This window comes from Lissotriton vulgaris, chromosome 6 (genome assembly GCF_964263255.1).
Source record: "Lissotriton vulgaris chromosome 6, aLisVul1.2, whole genome shotgun sequence".
Taxonomy (NCBI): Eukaryota; Metazoa; Chordata; class Amphibia; order Caudata; family Salamandridae; genus Lissotriton; species Lissotriton vulgaris.
Window position 1 is genome coordinate 1,616,471,735 of NC_141694.1, and position 20,754 is coordinate 1,616,492,488.

The window sequence follows — 20,754 nt, forward strand, 5'->3', positions numbered from 1 at the left end:
TGCGCTTCAACATGATTCTTTCCCCGAGAAAGAATGGTCCTAAAGTTGACCTAGATTAGATTTTTAGAAGCACCAAAAGTCACCACATCTGGATGTAAGCTAGTCCCTACAGCATAGACATTGTTCACCTTTCCCCTTTGAGAGCTCTGCACCGCACTGTAGAGAAAGTCAAGAACTAGAAGCAGAAGCCATCCCTCTCACATTTTTTAAGAGAAAGGACTAGCCCTGTGGTGCTGAGAATAAACTATTGTCGCTGAAGAACTCTGGAAATAAACCGCCTCATGTAGCAAGAATTTGTCTGTTCAGCAAAAGGCTGAGCTCTGAGTGAGAGTCTTGCTATTCGGTGGTTGGAGAAGCAGTCTTCTGAGTCCTGGAGCAGCGAACCACTGCTGAGCAGAACTGCTTCCTCAAGTGTCTGCATCCCAAACGTGACATGCTTTAACTTTACCTGTGCCTGATGATTCTGAGAGGCCGTTGTGCCTACACCCTGGCCTGCTATCAGTTGGGGGATATTTCCCTGAATATAAATTGTGTTCAAGCATATCAGTCGGAACACATTCAGCTAGAGCAGTTGTCTCCAACCAGTCCATCGCAAGCTACCAGTAGCTCGTTGACACCTTCAGAGTAGCTCACAGCCTTAAGTTCAATTTTAAAGAAAGCACAGTGTCACAGTTTTCTTTTAAAGTTAAGGGAAAACTGTGTTTCTTTTATATTATCATATTCAGGGTGCAGATAGTAGGGACTGATAAAGAGCAGTGCCGGAGTGAGATTTATGACCCAGGGCACAAAGGTGAAGAACTGAAGCACTGAGTTATTTAACTCTTTTTAAAAAAAATGTTAAACATATTTTATTGGGTGTCTGCCAAAACATGTAACAAAAATCACATTTCCATTACATTTCCAATATCGCCCTTTAATTATGTGCAGTCTTCAATTTCTTGAGTCCATTCAACAGATTTGACCATCACTGTGTTTCTAGTTACGGTACATCTCTCCCTTATCTAATCTAATATCCTAACTACTATCCTCCCACCCCACTTCACAGACGCCTACCAGACCAGACTTTTATGAACATACCATATAGTTGCTTGTAGCTCCTCCGCCCTCTGCCTGTGTTCCCAGGTCCCCAATCCTCCTGTGTCAACCTAGGATTGCGTTAAATCATTACAACATTAATGAAGTTCTGTGTCCTCCCCTCCCCTGGTGTTCTGGGCTTCTCTATTGGGACCCCCTCTCTGAAGACGTCTCCGCCGCCTCTGGTTCTGACCAGAGCTTCCCAAGCCCTGGCTCGCTCCAGTGAGTTCCATCCCTTCGCAGGCTGCCCATTTGCTCGGCCTTCCACATAGTAATTCTGGGACTAGCAGGGGATTTTCAGTGTCACATGATTTCACTCTTAACTATAAGCAAGGCTAGATGATCTTGGAACCTGCTGGTAACCCATAGCTTGGAGCTATGTGGAAACAATCCCAGGAGGCAATATGCAGGGGTGCTTGGAATTGGGTACTTATTACCTCCCCTATGGTGGCAGATATTGCTGTCCAGTAATTCTGCAGTTCTGGGCATGCCAGCATCATGTGTAGAAGTTCCGCCCCACCTCTCCGCATCTTGTGCATTTCGCATCATCTTTCCCAAAAACTGTATTGATCAGTCCCAGAGTGAGTTATCCCCTGTGCAATATGAAAAAGTTAATGAGTCTGAAACTGGCATTTCTCGAGGTTCTGGGAATCCCTATATTGTTCCATGGGTTGCCTTCCAGTGGGAATTCAAGTCTTCTTCACATCTAACTCGAAGTGTAGTCAGTGGTTCTATCGTATCCCTGCTCAGGGCACCATATAGGCATGTGACTGCTTCAATTGTGCCCCCTACCCCGCTGCCCACATAGCCACAAGTTGCGTGTTGTGGGGGTTCAGCTGCCCCAGTCTCCAATGCACACAAATCACCGCTAGGATCCTTGCGTGTAATAAGAAGTGCCCCTGTGGCAGATCATACACCTCTCTAATGTTTGAATGGCATGAGCTCCCCACTGTTGTGCAAGTCTCCTAGTCTTGTCACCCCTGACAGCTCCCAGTCCTTGAGGCCCGTCCAAGCTGCTCCGCGCAGGAGCACCCTTAATATGGTTATGGGTAAGTCAGGAGAAAATGGAGATTTGGTATGTGTCTTGCTGAGACTTCGTCTCCAACATCGACTTGCCACTTGCACTGCATCAGATTTCCCAGCTGTGGCTCTGTCTATACCTAGTAGCAGTATCCATAGTGTTTCTATACCTGGCGTTAGCAGGTCTACCTCTCGTATCTGGGACTGAAGGTCTCCCACTCATCCCTGTAATTGAGGGGCTAGATAATATTGCTCGAAGTCTGGGACTGCTTGTCCACCTTCCGTAGTTGGTCGCGCATCGTTTTCAGAGCTACTCATCTACAACTTGCGCCCCACAAGAAGGACTTCATTATGGAGCGTAGGGCCATGTGCCATTTCGGGGGAATCCATATTGGGAGTACCATAAAGAAGTATAACAGTTGTGGTAATGCCACCATCTTTAGAAGGGCCACTCTCCCGGCCAAAGATAGCAGGCGGCCTTTCCAGAATTCCATGTTGGTCTTTAGAGATCTCAGGGCTATTCCCAAGTTATCCTCAAATATGTCCACATTGGAATGTTATATTTTTACCCCTAAGTATTCTAAGCAGCGAGGCTCCCGTTTAAGAGTTCCCAGATCAGCCGGGAGAGATGTGTTGACTGTCAGCGGAAACAGTTTGGATTTTTGCCAGTTAATTTTCAAACCGGACATCTCTCAGAACTCCCCCATCAATGTCTTCGCCCCCGGTAGGTCCTCCTCTTTTTCTGAGGAAGAGCAGAAGATCATCAGCATAGAGGGCAATGTGATGTGTACTAGTCCCCAGGCGATTCCACCTGTATCGTACTCCTGTGCGGGCCAGGAATACCAAAGGCTCCATGGCAATCGCGAACAGCAGTGGAGAAAGGAGGCAACCTTTCCAGGCCCCCCTCTCAACTACGCAGCTGTCCGATATGGTCAGACCTGTTCTGATCCTCGCCACTGGTCTCGTGTATAGCAGCCTTACCCAGTTGGAAAAGCCCTGTCCCATTCTCTTTTTATCGAAAACGCCGTATAAAAACTCCCATTCAGGGCTATCAAAAGTCTTCTCCATATCTACAGTAAAGACCACCTCTTCACCCATCCTTTCATCTCCTCTTTTCATAAGTGCCATGAGTCGTCTGACATTAAGAGCTGTATTGCGCCTTGGGATGAATCCCGCCTGATCTTAGTAAATGAGGTCAGTCATTAGCGGTTGGAGCCTCGTGGCTAATATTTTGCTTAGTACCTTAATATCTGAATTTAGCATTGATAGTGGTCTGTAAGCCTCGCAATCAGTGGGAGTTTTGCCTGTCTTGAGTCGAGGGACTATCAGTGCTTTCAGGTTGGAGCTCGGGAGATGACCCACCTCCAGAGCCGTCTCATATACCCCCACTAGCTTGGGTGCCAATTTTTCAACATGGGCAGCGTAAAGCTCTATGGGCATCCCATCTGTTTCGGGCGTTTTGCCCCTAGCCACTCCCTTGATTGCAGCTCTTATTTCCTGTATATCTATGGGGGCCCCTAGTGCATCTGCCACCTCAGCCTCCAAGGTGGGAAGTGGTATATCAGTCAGGTATTCTCAAATTGTGTTTTCTCCCTGTCTCAACCGGGATCTATATAAACCTCCTGTTTATTTCCTCTTGCGGGTATAATATATGTCCTTTGGTATCCCCAATTTCAAGAATCGGAGGGCCCCTTCAGGCCGGGTTAGCCAACCAAGCCAGCACTGTTATGGTTTTGTCCCACTCTGCAAGTGTGCGTTCCATGTACCGTTTATAATCATAGCTAGGCAGCTGCTCCTTTTGTTTGGCCACTTCCTTCTTGGCATCCAGTAGGGCATGTCTCAATTCTGGATATCCTGACCTTTGTATCTCCAGTGCCCGCAGTGCCCTATCTGCGAACTCATGGTCAGCTTGAAGGGAGCACCTTACTCTCATAGAGGTCCCCATGCATTTACCCCAGAGCACTACTTTAAATTTGTCCCATTCTGTCAATCGGGAGTTAGTTGTGTTTTTATTTATATTAAAGTAGTTCATAATACATTCTCTAACTTCCTTAAGGAACACCTGGTCTTCTACAGCCTCAGGTTTGATGCGCCACGCTAGTATTCTTTGGCGCAGTTCTCTTCACCTCAGGTAAAGGCAGGCTGGATTGTGATCAGACAAAGCGCATGTTAAGTATTCCACTGATTGAATCGGGTGTGTATGTCTGGGGAACATAAGAACGTATCTAAGCGAACATGTAGATCATGTACTGAGGAATGAAAGGAGTAGTCCCTGCCCTCAGGGTTCAGGGGTCTCCAGGAGTCTATTAAGCCCCATCTGTCCTGCTAATCTTTGAATGTCTTCGCTACTCTATTTGTTTGGACATCCCTCAATGGTGGGTGTGGTCAGTCCTTCTGAGGGTCAGCTATGCAGTTAAAGTCGCCTCCGATGATTGCAGAGTACCCGTGATCCTAGCCTAGAACGTTCCCTGATCTACGTTAGGGCCATATATATTCACAATCGCTATATCTTGCCCATCCAGTCGGCCCATCACTGCCAAATACCGGCCATCTGGATCTATCCTTTCCTCAGTACAATGGAGCGGGACAGCCGCCCTAACCCAAATCAAGACCCCCTAGCAAAGGCGGAGTACGATGTGAGATGTGTAATACAATTGACCTCGCTATCTACGTCGAAGAGCTGCTCCCTCTTTCGCAGACAGGTGGTACTCTTGTAATAGAGCTATATGGACCCACCGTTTGTTTAGAAAAGATAACATTTTATACCGCTTGGACATGGTGTGCATCCCTCTTAATGTTCCATGAGATTATCTTGTATGATTGGGGATCAACCATTGGTGGGTGGCAAGTGCAATCGCCGACAGGCCTCGAGGGCCCGCAGCCCCCTGTACTTGCAGGCGAGAGCGCGGTTTAGGCTCTAACCTTTTCACTGACTGTTCTGCGAGATCTGCAACCCCCATAAACTTGAACCAATAACATCCCAAACCCCCTTTCCCCAGGGCAAGCGAGCAAACGCTCCTCATCCAAACATTCAAGAACAACACCCAACATTTGAGCATATATGGTACAGCTGGCCCTCCTCTCATCTGGTGGATCTGACGTTGTGGCCCTGCCACCCTCTCACTCAGTGAATAGTTCAATCGGTAAGTGTTCCTAACCAGGGTGTATTCCTACCCGCCTCTCCTCAGTTGCAAAAGTTTGTTTGTGGGAATCTTCCCGCCCCTTCCACTCATCCTTTGTTAATACTTGTAATTGTTTGCACATTGTTTCGTTGGCGCCAGGATGCTCCTTTCGGGGCGATAGTTGCGCTTTACAAATAAACAATACAAATACAAATACTTGCAGCTTTTTGGGGGTCATTCAAATAATCTCATCTGCTGTGGCAGAGGTGCCCACTGGCATGTCTTGACTGGCACCTTCCTTCGTGCTGGTGCTATGGTCTCAGTCTGAATCCCTTGGATCGTCTCTTACAGGAGAAGATGCACCACTGGAACCAGTCGCACTCGGAGACGCCACTGCCACCATGGCTTGTTCATGTTTGCACTGCTTTTCGGCCTTGAAAGGGGCTGCTGTAGATATGCTGTGTTCTACTTGTGATTGGGTGCCCTCTCTCTTCTACTTCTCTAGAGGGGCACTTCTGGAGGCCTGTTTATCAATCCATTCTCATGCCTCTTGCGGTGAACTAAAAAATAGGGTGCCCAAGAGGGCCACAATTCTCGGTCTGGCCAGAAAGAGCATTGCATAATGGACTTTCATTTGCCGCAGCTTCTTCTTGGCCGCCAAGAATGATGATCTCTGCCGTTGAACATACCTAGAGTGTCGCAGGGTTTCCGTTCTCTCACAGAACTGTGCACAGAGATCTAGAACCTGGGTGAGCCAGGGTGACCCACAACTCACCTATGTTTCAGAAATCCCCTTACCTAGCTAGCTACAGTATCGCATCGGTAGTATATACTTCCCAATGTCTTAGACAATCCAGAACATGAACTTAGAATACCTCAGGTATCGTGGAACACATGAACACTCTTTCGTTATATTATCATTACAAACCGAAACTGGGAGGCAATGAAAACACGTGCTAGTTTGAAATGTTTATTTTTCAATGCAGCATTCTCAAACGCAGTATCTTGTATAATATCAACATACATATTATAAAAATCAGAGTCAGCAGCATAGTCACTAATCCATAGTAAGCAAATGGTGATAACATATTATGATGCAAAAATCTATAGAATTCTGTATCACCTATATTTCGCGCACCCTAATTAGCATATTATATTATATCTAAGAAGGTCTCATCTGGGCTCTTAGCTGGGCGGACCCATACCTCAAATTCTCAGTAGGAGGAGATCACATCAACAGCTACCAGCTCTCAGCATGTCCAGCATCAAGTGTATTTTCTCATTCCCTGTAACTGTATCTTGAACTCACGTAAAGCCCAAAGTTGGCACAAACATTATTTGTGTTATGACTAACGTAGTGCGAGGATCAGGCCTGCAGCAACCTTGTGTTAGAGTGTGCAGTTCTCAGTGTGCAGACAGTTGTACCAAGTGTTCCAGGCACGACTGATACCAGTACAATAATATATTATTCTCAAATAAATCACATCTTTCGTCTGGGTTAAAAGCTGTAATAACAATTAGGTGTCGTGTGCAAACCGAAGCAGAAAGAAAATATGGCGTTTAAACATTTAATAAGCACATGCTAACTTAACACAATATATAGAAACGTAATAACCATATGACACCCCCCCCAATGATCCGAGGACGGTTAAAAGACAAAAATATAAGCCAATACTATATGAGAGGCATGACATGAAAGCAGAGTTCAATGATATTGAGCCAAGCTAAATGTATGTAAATGTATGTAAAAATCAAAAACACAAGATTATATGTATGAATGCCTAAAGTGGCCACACAAAGTATAAAAAGACTAACTTGAGGCCTAACTTTTAATAACAGGCCTAGAACATATGAAAAAATCGAATGTTCGTATTGAAACTGGCACCATTCAGAATTACTAAAAAGTCACGTGCCATAATGATGGAAGTATTCAGAGTCATTCCTCGTTGAATGAATATGCAAAATATGTAGCAACAGCTTCCAACATGAAATCACTGTCATCATCTGAAAACAGTTCAGCCATCCAATTAAGTAATGGGAAAGAACATACGTGCTCCTCCAGCACCGAATCCTCTAGCAACATCAGAGGACAACTCAGTGGGTTCTCGAGAACGCTCTGTGCCAGAAAGTCATGCGCCGCCGCGAATATGTCCCACTGACCCATTAGTCCATGCATCGCTGCCACAGCCATAACCCTTTCGCCAGAACAGACCAACTCATGAGCCACTACGGGGGACATCAGCTGATCAAAGTTGACGTCAGGAGAAGTCGGTAAACAGAGACACAAATCAATGGCCCAGTCGAAATCACAGCTCAGGCAATGAAACACAGGCTGGACACAGGTGAAATAGGAAAATCTGAAGGATAATCCAAAAGCCGTGCTTAAGGTCGCAAGCGGCAGGGATCCATAATAATCAAGCATCCGGTTGCGAAACTGCATCAGCAGGGGCTGTGCGTTTCCTTGCGCATGACGGGCATCCATGTTTTATGAAATAAAATATCACCAGAACGCCTGCAGCCAAAGCCAGCAAAACAGGAAATCCGCCAAACAGGCTAGCGAATATAGAATGAAAGAACGCAGGGATAATACCAAATACTTTTTCAAACGTAGTCACGAGACCACTGCTAACCATTTTAAAAAAATGAGCCAGGCTTGTTGTGGAGGAGGCATTAAAGATTTGATGAACCAGCTCGCAAAAATGAAACGGCAAATCAGTACTTAAAAGCGCTTGTACTTCTGTGCGTATGTTTGCTATGTGAAGGACATAAGTTTCGCGGGCAGAGCTCAGGGCCACCTGTTTTTGAGACAAAAGGGCTCTTATACGGCCTAAACCATTGAACTCAGCTCTCAAGGTTGGTATTCTTGGCCAAATTAAAACTTCTGAATTCCCATGCGTGGGTGGATACAACACATTCTTGCAGCAAACCACTCTCTCTGACACGGTAACCACATATGCGATACCGGCCTCTAACCCACAACAAAACTCGTTATTCAAAAGTAAATAACTACCGTTGGACAACAACGTGAACGTGGGAACTATTGCAGGAACTGGTGTCCCTTTCAAAACACAGGCCAAATTTGGTTTGTCCTGATTACAAGAACCATGCAACTGGATGTGTCTGCAAATAAGTGAGCGGTCAGGCGACTGTGTACATTCTTCACCATTCAGATTCACTTCATTCCCCTCCTTAAGGCATCTGTAAGTGTATGGTAAAGACCATGTCTCATGGAGGAAAGCGCTGCCTAATGGTTCATATCGCCCAATGGCTATATATTTCATACAATTTGTAAATTTATACAAAGCAAAAGGTAATGTTATAACACCATGAATAAGCCATGTTGCTGCAGTCACTTCAGCCACCGAAAATGGCAGGGATTCTAATTTTTCAATATGTAACATAGAAAATGTAGCATCTCTCATTGACAACATGCGCTGTTTTTCAGTCAGATTAAACAGGGCAAATAATGATGATACGTTCATAAAAGTCCATGGCACTCGACCAGACTTAAGAGTCTGTAGCGTCCATGCGAATTGCATCACAGAACGCAACTGATTTTGACCATGATATAACACGGACACTTCATCATGTACAATGTCAACAACTGAAGACACAATATTATTCAACGTGTAAATTCGGGAAGAAAGTGGGTTAATGCTATTATCAACTACTGCAAGCACTTTTTCTAAATTAGCTTGATCAATAGCTCTTAGGCGTTTAGCAGCCTCAACCTGGTTAACTTTCCAAATTTCATTGTAAATCGCATACAGCCATCGTTTAGATCTACCTTTAGCCGGGCCTTTTATAAAATTGTTCAAATCCACATTATCATGTAATTGAGACAGATGTAGTTTAACTGCAGCTAAAGTGGAATGTTGTAACCAATTTTGACACAGCTTCCCCACAGAAGAAGTCGTGACAGTATAGTCGTCTTCAAAACGTGGATCGGGCCTGAGTTTTGTGAACCCCTCAGCCAAACCCATAAAACGGCGCTGGCAAGAATCAGCACTCTTTTGCCATACTAGCCAACCCTTGGAATCCAAACTGGAAATGTTAAAGGACGAATTGTGTAAAAGAGTTTGCAACTCTTGAATGGAGGAACCAGTGAAATTACCCCAACCTGTATATTCATTTAAATCTGGGATGGTCGGTGTATTTAATTTTTTAGAAGTAGCCAATCCAAAGCATGTTGTCTGCAAAATGGTCGAATTTAAAAACAACATGTGATTCGGGATGAGACATGCACGGTGCAAAGCCTCAGTGCCTTGTACCTGCCAATCTTTGGTACCCCAAACCGATTTAAGGTCAATTTTTCCTTTCCAGAACTCGTAGCCATCTACAGCCAATCTGTCTAAAAAGGACTTCGAATACAGCAATTTTGTATCGGTAAGTCTAACTTTGGAAATGGGTTTTTGTGTCATTTTAAAATAAAATGACTCGGGATTAGACTGATCAAAGTCTGTAAAATAGGTATATTTTTTCAGAAATGTATTGGAACTGCCACTGAATGGAGCAGGGCAATGTTCCCATTGTGTATAATTTACAGCAACCCTCCTGGAATTTGTCTTATGTAAAAAATGATTACCATAGTGTTGAAAACAAAACAAATCACCATAATTAATAGAATCTGTATACAGATCCTCAGCATCGAAGGCAGCATAATACTTCAAATCCGAGAATAATGCTTCTACGGCCTGAATATCCCAATCATCAGAACGTACATTTTGTTTAATCACATCTCCCATGTTTACTCTAAGCACATTTGGAACATTAATCACTTCAGTAGGCCCGTGTATCTGAAATCTAACCGCATCCCACACAATCCCATCAAGGACAGGCCAAGCAGTAATGTTAACTGTATTTAAGTTTCTTTTCAGTCTGTGCGCAGAATGTGAAGAGGAAAGAGGGGCCAATGTTCCATTAAGGTACCGAATTCCTGTTCTCTCTTTAACGTAGTGACCATCAATCAGGCGGAAAAAATAAAACACAAAACCAATTGACATAAAAAGATAGAATGAAAATAGGATTAACCAAATGTATGTCCAAGGCGGAATTAAAAAATGTTTTTTAAACAACGTGGCATATCTTGCAATGTTTGTGGGTTTCTTTGAAGTTTCCGAAACAGAGTCAAAAGAGAATCTGGACTGGCCTGCCAAACGGGTCTGTAAATCAGGCATCGATAAATCAGCAGGATAAGTGTAGTTTAGCTCCTCAATGTTAGTATCAGGAATAGTATTTAATAAAGGACTGGATATGGTAGGCATCTCGAGGGACACCTCCTGTTCTGCACCAGATGTAATAGCCAGCACAGAGTGCCTCACCATGGAAGGACAGGATACAGCCGGTGTCATGCTATGAAGAATCGGCCACCCTGTGTGTCTTGACATTGTCAATAGAAATAAATCTGTTTTCCTTACGACCTGGAAGTGGTGGTAAAATGACTGTTCTTGTGCCCTTCACTCCAAGGACTCGAACTGGTGCTCGATACGAGGGACCAAACTCTTTCTTGTTATCGATCTTCTCTCGAACCAGTTCTCCAACTTGGGGTAGCCAGCCAACTACCGGGATCTGCAGCGCATCATCCGATGTGGAGGGCAAATGTTCCTTTGCAAGACGGTCTCTGGTCTTTTGTAGATTCTGTAAAACATTGCAATGTTCATCTACGTCAAAGGTCCCGGCCTGGGCCTTGTAGTCCGGCCCATCAAGGTCAGGTACATACATCTTGATACCAAAGAGCATTTCGTATGGGGTCCGCCCACCCAGAGACCTTCTAGGGAGATTATTAAGCGCACGCTGCACGCCTATGAGGTGGGCTAACCAGTTACTGCCAGTGCCTATAACTCGAGCTGTCAAAGATTGCTTTAAGTCGCGGTTCATTCGTTCTACTACACTATTACCCTCAGGTCTGTAGGGACTCGAAAATTTGACTTGGACCCCCATCGAAACCATAGCATCCTTATATGCCTTAGAGGCAAACGCCGGACCCTGATCCGAATGGAAGGTACCACAGGCAAAAATTCCCACAAAGACTCGCAAATCCTTAATGACAGTACGTAAATCAGCGCTCCGATGCGGCCATACCCACACAAAGCGTGTGCATGAATCAACTGCTACTAAGATGTACTTATATGCAGTATCTGAAGAAAATGGACCGCAGTGATCCAAATAAACACAACCAAGCGGTTTATTCGAGATGTACAACTGTGTCTGAGGCGGACGCGCAGCAGTCGAAGGTCTAATCTGCTGGCAAATGTCACATTGAAGAACATATTCACGCGCCTGTTTGTACAGTCCCCGCCACCAGAATCTCTGTTGTAGCTGAGTTACAGTGGCCGAGACGCCCGCATGCGCAGACGCCACACCTTCATGTGCCGCTGTAATCAAAGCAGCTCTGCGATCCGAGTTGGGAACCAAACGCTCGCCAACTTCAGGGATTTTCACATAAGGAACCTTATCGGGACTTAAGTGGTATGTGTATTTAGAAGGGAATCCCGCAGGATATTTACCTCCCTTCTCCGTTGCAGCTATAGCTGCCAAGATGTCATCATCAATTTTGCTTTTGGACCTCGTGACTGCTGCAACTAAGTATTTTGATACCGCTGACTTCGCTGCTTCATCAGCAAGCGAGTTGCCAACAGCGTGGACCCCCACGCGCTGATGACCGAGAGTATGAATCACAAACACAAGTGGCAGCTTCTCTTTAAGTTCCGCCACTCGGACCCAGATCGTTTTATGTTTTATTGTGCTACCTTTGGAGTCATGAAAATCATTCTGAATCCAAAAGAACAAGTTCTCATTGTAAGACTGGACACAGTAGTAAGAATCACTTACGATCAAAGTCGTCACACTAGGATCCGCGTATTCTAATGCAAGCATCAGAGCCCGAAGCTCTGCTAATTGTGCGGTGCAGTCACCAAGCGTCTGCGTGTGCACGACACTAGACTCGTACTCATCGTTCACCATGGCACCGACCACAATGGCGCAAGCGGAAACGTAGGCATGTTTAGAGCCATGCGCAACCTGCGCCGAACCATCAGTGTAAATGATGCAATGGAAATCCTCCAACGGCCGCATTGCTAATGGAGCAGGATGAACAAATTCATACTGTAAATACTCCTGTGACCGTAAAGTGGCGTCAAAAATAAACGTGACATCCTGGGACGTCAAGGACGCAGCCCATTGAATCCACCGAGGGTGCAAAGCTTTGGAATTAGGTACACTGGCTTTCGTAACCGCCTCTAAGGCAGGACACGGGGTAACAACCAACATGCGCTTTCCTTGCGACAGGGCACGTTCTTTAAGAATTGCCATCTGCACAGCCGTTAAAACTTTCTCCACAGTGGAAAAACGCAATTCAGCCGAAGTGTACAAGTGTGACTTGTAAGCAATAGGTACTGTATCTCCTTCATTAAAAGTCAGGTACGTGAAACCCACCGCCCCAGGGATAATTCTTATCACCAGGTTGGTCTGGTTATCACGAGTCTGTAAGTATTCAGAAGCGAGCAAATCAGCCTGCAAAGACTGCAGAATGGCCGAATGCTCAGGCAGCCAGCATGATTTGGAAAAATTTGGTTGTATCAAAGCATACAAAGGCTTGATACGCTGGGCATATTCCGGAATGTAAGTCCTCCCGAAATTCAGAAAGCCCAGAAGAGATTGTAATTTTTTCAGTGTTGTCGGGGAGCACAAATGTGCGCATTTCTCCAGGAAATGGGGTGCTAAACCCTTCCCTTCATGGTTAAGCTCGTAACCTAGAAACAACACCGTGTACTCTGCAATGTGCGACTTTGCAAAGTTAAATTTGTAACCCATGTCAGCAAAGTTACAAATTATGCTATTTACTCGACACAGATGCTCCCAAAGATCGTCGTCTGTGAGATAAATGTCATCCACATACGAACAAGCAACTGGGTCGAAGCTCTCCAAAAGAGAGACTATGCGTGCGGAAAAAACACCAGGACTGTTCTTGTAGCCCATTGGGAGTCGTTTAAACATTTTTTGCACACCGGCGCACGTAAAACTGGTCCATTGGGAACTTAGACCGTCTAATCTATGTGCATAAAAACCATTGGAAATGTCAAGCGTGGTTTTGAACCGTTTACGCTCAAGACTATTCACTAACGCAGAGCCGTGCGTATTCTGTACTGCACAGTTACGGCAATGCGAGTTCAAATGCCTATAATCCAAAACCAAACGATATGAGCCGTCCGGCTTGTTCACAGTAAAAAGGGGGTTATTCATCGGTGACACACACGTATCAATTACACCTTGATATTCCAATTGTTCAAGGATAGCTGCGACTGAAGCTTTCGCTTCACGCCGTATGGGATATTGAGGTTGAGGCTGTGGCTGTGACCGTAAAGGAATCTCATGGCTTGGTGACAATTTATCCCAGCCACATTGATTGCGGTACACAGCCGGCGCAAGCGCCAGAGCCCACTCTTCTGCAAAATGCAGCGCCTCCACCCTCGGCACAGTGTGCGCGAAGCCGGGTAGGATTACCTCCTCCCCTCGCGGAGCTGCGAGAACAAAAGGTGGGGCCAGTCAGCCTCCGAAAGCAAAATGTCATACGTAGACGAGAGATTTTCCCAAAATACCCCTTTTACAGTTCGCTGCATGTCACCTTCAATTAACAGGACAATTTCAAAAAGTCGTTCAGGGGGAGCAACATGCGTATCTGCTGTTTCTATCACAACATAAATGTCAGTCGCTGTCACCTTCAACAGTGGACGGAGGGCCTCTCTCACTATGGTAATCTCTGCTGCGCTGTCTAGCAAGGTCAGAGCCCACGTCAGATTCCGAAGCCGCGTTCTCACTATTTTCGGCATAACGATGCGCGGTCAGGGCAGCGACTTTCTTCGTGGCAAACTGTGGTCTCTTGGGCGTAGAGCCTTCCTGCTGATCTCCACTGGTACGCGGGCGGGGCTGACCACGTCCTTGTTGGTGACCCCGGCCCTTGCCGCCCCCTCCACCACCGGTTGACGGAGCCGATGAGTCCTGAAAGGAACGAGGAGAGCGTTGGTCAGAAGCCTGAAACCTCTCAGGCGATTTAATCATCGCGCGGTCGCGCAAATCATAAACACGTTCCGACTGCGCTGGCAATGGAGACGCAGGAGCAGAAACCTGTGTTTGTTGTTGTTGTTGCTTACCCTGATTCTGCTTTTTAGGCCAATTCTGTTTTTTGGACTTTTGTTGACCACTAGTTTCCGATGTCTGACCCTGGGGCTGTTTCTTCTCCTTTTCAGGAAAAGATTTAACCCCCTTCGCATTGCGGCCCACCATTTTGTAAGCATTCACAATAATCTTTGCTAACTGTCGGGGTCGGTCGGCTTCGGGTACCAACGCTAATGCGTTAGCAACTTGAAAGTTCACTGCATCCCCCTTGACATTCGCAAGGATCAGATTGCAAACTACATCAAAGGAGCCACACAGGCGCATGCCCAATTCAACAGCCGCCTCCGGTCCGTGTTCGTCCTGAACACGTTTAAGGACCCCACCCAGATTGGTCACAGACGGGGAGCCATAGCACCTCGAATAGACCGCTGCAAAAGTTTTTCCCCAGGTCTCACAGTCAGCAAGGTCAGGAGCCAGATCTTTCGGCAAACTCAGTGTAAGAATCCGGTGTTTATCACCAGGACTCGTATTGGGAAACACAGCTTCCAGCTGGCCGAATTTTTCAGCAAGCCAGAACGGAAAATCGTCCTTTTCCTGGGGCTTCTTACCCATCACGGAATTAACCATGACCGGGTTGATTTTCAGACCAGCATGTTCTGCTCGAAGCTGAGCACCCCTAGGGGCTACGTCCTGAACATTACGGCTAGTGTAATGAACAAGCGCTCTAATCACTTCCACCGCGACTTCATGAAGCCGCCGCAAATCTGCCACGTTACAAGTGGCTCGTTGAGGGTGAGGAGTAAATCCAGCCAAAGCGGGCCAAGGAGTGCCTGGAATGGACAAAGGACCCAACCTCGGAGCGGTTAAAGCGTGCGGTAGGGCGCCACCAAACCAAACTCCATGCTGCCAAGCGTCAATAGGAACCTCCAGTGCTCTGTACGGAGCGTACGCAGCCGGTACATCTGAAGCAGTGTATGAGTGGAACACACCAGAATTAGCGTCCACCGGCGGAAATGTCACCCACGAATAAAACAATTCGTATGGGTAAGCATGTTCCGCACTCACCACCAGAACCACAGCCAAGCCTTCCACAGGAACATCATACATCCGCAAATGGTCACGCACCGCAATGCGACTATGCTGCGGGATGTCCACGGCTTGAGCCATGTTAGCACAGGAACTAGAAAAAACAAATTATACTTTGTAGCACAACTGGGTAGTAATTCAAAGAAACCGTTTTAGATAGATTCAAGCTTGAAAAGGACCTATTTCAAAAATAGGTAGGTTTTTTCCAACACTGCCGTTTTCCGGAAACGGGAATGTAGGCGTTAAGGTTTGAATGATACACTACTCGAGTGTCATGTTATAAGGCCAACCAACGTATGGGCGCCATGTCGCAGGGTTTCCGTTCTCTCACAGAACTGTGCACAGAGATCTAGAACCTGGGTGAGCCAGGGTGACCCACAACTCACCTATGTTTCAGAAATTCCCTTACCTAGCTAGCTACAGTATCGCATCAGTAGTATATACTTCCCAATGTCTTAGACAATCCAGAACATGAACTTAGAATACCTCAGGTATCGTGGAACACATGAACACTCTTTCGTTATATTATCATTACAAACCGAAACTGGGAGGCAATGAAAACACGTGCTAATTTGAAAGGTTTATTTTTCAATGCAGCATTCTCAAACGCAGTATCTTGTATAATATCAACATACATATTATAAAAATCAGAGTCAGCAGCATAGTCACTAATCCATAGTAAGCAAATGGTGATAACATATTATGATGCAAAAATCTATAGAATTCTGTATCACCTATATTTCGCGCACCCTAATTAGCATATTATATTATATCTAAGAAGGTCTCATCTGGGCTCTTAGCTGGGCGGACCCATACCTCAAATTCTCAGTAGGAGGAGATCACATCAACAGCTACCAGCTCTCAGCATGTCCAGCATCAAGTGTATTTTCTCATTCCCTGTAACTGTATCTTGAACTCACGTAAAGCCCAAAGTTGGCACAAACATTATTTGTGTTATGACTAACGTAGTGCGAGGATCAGGCCTGCAGCAACCTTGTGTTAGAGTGTGCAGTTCTCAGTGTGCAGACAGTTGTACCAAGTGTTCCAGGCACGACTGATACCAGTACAATAATATATTATTCTCAAATAAATCACATCTTTCGTCTAGGTTAAAAGCTGTAATAACAATTAGGTGTCGTGTGCAAACCGAAGCAGAAAGAAAATATGGCGTTTAAACATTTAATAAGCACATGCTAACTTAACACAATATATAGAAACGTAATAACCATATGACAAGAGAAGTCAGGGGGAAACCTGACCGTGCTTTTGTCCACCACCAGGGGCTCCTTCTTACGGGCCTGTTAGAGTATATGGTCTCTGTCCTTGTAAAACAAAAGGCGGGCCACCACTGGTCACGGTTGTCCTCCAGCTGGAGGGGGCCTTGCATGCACTCTGTGTGCTCTCTCCATTGCAAAGTATGGGGACAGGCCATCTGGCCCCACCTCCTCCCTGAACCATTTCTCCAGGAATGCCACTATATTCCTTCCCTTGCTTTTCTCTGGTAGCCCTGTTGGGCGCCCATTGTTGTGGCGGGACCTATTTTCAGCGTTTTCGGCCCACATTGTCAGTACCTTGACTTGGACCTCCACCACTCTCAGTTTGTCTGCAGCTGTTTTTACAATCGGTTTCAGGTCCTCAATATGCGTTTCTGTTGTGGTCACGCTGCCAACCTGAGATGGTCGGCTCGTAGGAGGCCCATTTCCTCCCTTACAATATCTAATTTGATCTCCACAGCCAGCCTCAAGGCAGTTATGACCCGTAGAATGTCTTGGACCATTGGCGTTGTTGGTGTATCTATTTGCACAGCATTAGAGGGGGCCTGTGCTGAATTGTCCTCCGTGCCCATCGAACTTTGGGCCAGGGGTTCGACCTCCCATCTCCTGCTTGTTTTCCCCATCCGTTCTCTGGGCTTATCGGGCGGATGTCTCCAAGGTCTCCTTCCAGCCGGTTCGCTCACAACCAGTAAGCAAGGAATCTCGTTGGGGGGGGGGGGGGGTCTTGCCTATCCCCCTGAGGTCTACTTTCCCAGCATTTCATGCTGCACCCAATGTCAATTACCCAGTCTCGATGGCCTCACCATGTTCCCAACTTGACCAGGTGCGCTATCAAGGAAGGATGCTCCCTGCTTGCCCGCCCCCTCTTCCTTCTGATAAGGTGATGTCTGGGGCCCCCTGTTATTCAAGGCCTTCCGGCTGTACCCGCGTGCCTGTCCGCATATTGGGCCTTTATGAGAGACCAGCCCGCCCCATACTATCAATCTCGGGGGGGGGGGGGTTCTGCTCTCCTATGGTGTGCTCTAAAATATATGTTGCCCCCAATTCAGTCGCTGGCACCTGAGGCACACCCCACTTCTCAACAGGGTTAGTTGTCCTCCGCACTGTGGGGCGCCCTTCAAGGATCCTCAGATTCAGTTCATGATGGCCGCTTCAACCTGCTCACCAAGACTTATATCGGCTCCTCCTGCTATAGGCTGTCCGCCTTCCTGGATTACTGTGCAGGGCTTCTATCCTCTCTCGGCTGTTTCCCCTGACAGTGTCCTTTCTCCGCTCATAGCGTGGTTTTAGCCAGTGTGCTCCCGGCCCTGCCCCTTAACCTGCAGCCAGTCTGGATCCACCTGAGCCTCCCCAGATGCTCATCTCTACCTCAGCATCCACTTCTGGGAGGTCCGGTCATCGGGGATTCAGCCAGTGTTCTCTCGTCACACTCTTCGGTCTACAGGCCACCGGAATCCGCTGGATCCTCTCAGCCACTCACCGCTACCTCCGCTGCTGTGGGGGTTTGGATGTCGCGGCTGTCTGCCAGGTCTGCTGGGTGTCTTCTAACCACTCCCAGTGCCGAGGGCCTCTCCCGAGGTGCGCGTCCCAATGACCCTCCACAGATTTTGCATCCACTTCTGAGGAGGCTAGTCAGTCCATTTCTCTGCCTAGGCAGCAGGGCATCTCCTCACCGCCCTCCGCGCTGATGGCCCTGCCCCTGATTGTATCTCGAGAGAAGCTCGTTGGAGCTCTGTAGGAGCCATTCACCAGCAACACTGTCCCTTCCGGAGGTCCCGTTGAAGCGATCCACCTCTGCGGCGGTGCCAATCCTCATATCCTCCTTACATCGACCTGGATTCCTCCGGAGCACTTTACTCTTGAGTGCGCCATAATTTGGGGTCCCGGCCACGAGGCTCTCGCAGCCACGGTTTTCGGATCGCTCTGCTTTCCACGGCTCACAAAGACGGGTGTTTCGGGTTCGCAGTGTTCTGAGTTATTTAACTCTTAAACAAGTTCTTGCCAACTCATTATTGGAGTGTGAGAACAAAATGATGTTTCTGAATGCTTTTAAATGGTACGAAATTTATATGAAAAGTTACCTTAATGATCAAGTTAACTTTTCATTTGAATTTTCTCCCATTTCAAAATGATGGATTTACAGACATCACGCCTTTTGCTCCCATTAGCCGGTAGATACTGTGCCATATTTATAATTGAAAAATACAGTCCTCTTTTTTTAGATGGGAGAAATTTAAAGTCAAGAAAACTATTTCTATGAACATTGTCTTAATGTTTTTCTCTACTTTTAATTAAACCAATTACTTCTTAATGTTTTCTGAAGAATGTTTCTTTACTTTAAATTCCTCCCATTTTAAGAAATGGCTTTATTTTTCTGTTATAAATATGGCACCTTGTCTACACGTAACTGGCAGCCAGATACCTGGTGTTGGTAAATGTCACCTTTGGAAATTTGATTAAATTTAAATTATGAGTTTTATGGAATCCATATAAACATAAAGTTAACTCTTTAGTTTAATATTTTCCATTTTTAATGTGTTGCCTTGACACACAGCAGGCATTTTGCTCCCAGTATGTGGTAGACAAAGTGCCATATTTATAACTGAAAAATACAGTTATTATTTTAAGTGGGAGTAATGTAAAGAACAGGAAAATGTTCCATATCACAGACATTCCCGTAGAACATTTTCTGCACTTAAAATTTCTCTCATTTAAAAAAAATATTATATGTTTGTATTATACAAGTAAATGGTGCCATATATGACGAAAAACGTATTCCCGTGCCAAAAGTACATACAACACAAGCTCCCAGTCACCCATACACATTTATCCCATTCATATGCACACATTTTCATACATCTCCAAAGACCACACTCTCACTGATACACCTGCAAGCCCTATACCAGTGCCCCAAGACAAAGTAATTAGTTGAAATCCTAGTGTCTGGTTGTATTGACATTAGGCTTAAAGTCAATGGAGCTGGGCGTGAGGGTGTCTGGTAACAACGCGCGAGTTGCTTAGCCTTCAGTAGCGTATGATGATTGTCACTGATCATGATTGTCACTGATCAGAAGTAGCTTTCACTACAGAAAAGGTTGGAGACCCCTCAGCTAGAGAGCAACCTACAGTTAAACTTTGTACATTTACCAAGCATATTTATTTAATTACACTAAAACTCTTATCAAGTGCTTGGGTAGTATATTTATTGTAAGCGCTCCGTGCAGACCTCGCTACCCAGTGCTTCAAAGCCTTAAGGAAGTTCATTGGAATTTCAGTGAACTCTTGGGTCGTACCTGGTTTTTTGCCTTTTGAGACATAACAGAATAGCGTTTACCAGGGTTGCTTATCTGCCTCTCACATGTGCTGGTCCTGGAGAACTGGTCAAACTGCACCCGTGTTTTACTCCTTTTAGATGAGAGTACACTGTATCATCAGTGTACTGTAGCCGATGCTGAGGAACAATACATTGTTGTCACATGGATGTGAAAAGAAGATAACTTTTCATTCATTATGTTAATAATAGCATAGTGTATATATTTTGTAACACTGCCGCTCAAAAAAAACGAATCTATTTTCCTTTTTATCTTTTAGTGGTGTGAGTCAAGAAGGACAACACGGCGGCCTCTAGATCAGGAAAAAGAAAAGCCATCATACGTCGTGTAAGTTTTTAGATCATTATATTAATACTGTTGCTTTTTAATAGTTATGACAGCAGGAGGTGCCTTAATTCTTGATGTACTCGTTTAAGTGCTAAAGGCATAATTGGAACCTGCTTTTGAAGGTGTTTTCCTTGCTTGTGCTTAGTGCTTTCACAAATCTATTAACCTATATACCGTTTGCAGGCTTGTAAGTATTTTCAGTGCTGAAAGGCACCCTAGAATCCCGCTTCTTCTGCTAAATGTACCTTTGCCCCGAAAGAAACGTAGTTAAAATGATTAAACATTCGCGGCAATGCCCGCTCCATGCGTTTGTAATAGTGTATTACCTGCTGCTGCTCATTTATATCCTTCCATTCTTGGATTCCTTTCAATTTACACTCTGGCTACGAGTAGAGCTGGGCATAT

General features: G+C 45.7%; 1 protein-coding gene across 2 annotated transcripts in view; it reads left to right on the forward strand.

Annotated features, from left to right (window-relative positions):
- Window positions 1-20,754, forward strand: part of SRBD1 (S1 RNA binding domain 1) — an 855,271-nt gene that overhangs the window by 123,399 nt on the left and 711,118 nt on the right. For both annotated transcript variants that reach the window (XM_086927787.1, XM_086927788.1), the window contains exon 2: window positions 20,282-20,349. In XM_086927787.1, the coding sequence (XP_086783913.1) occupies window positions 20,282-20,349 (68 nt within the window). The remainder of the gene's footprint in view (window positions 1-20,281; window positions 20,350-20,754) is intronic.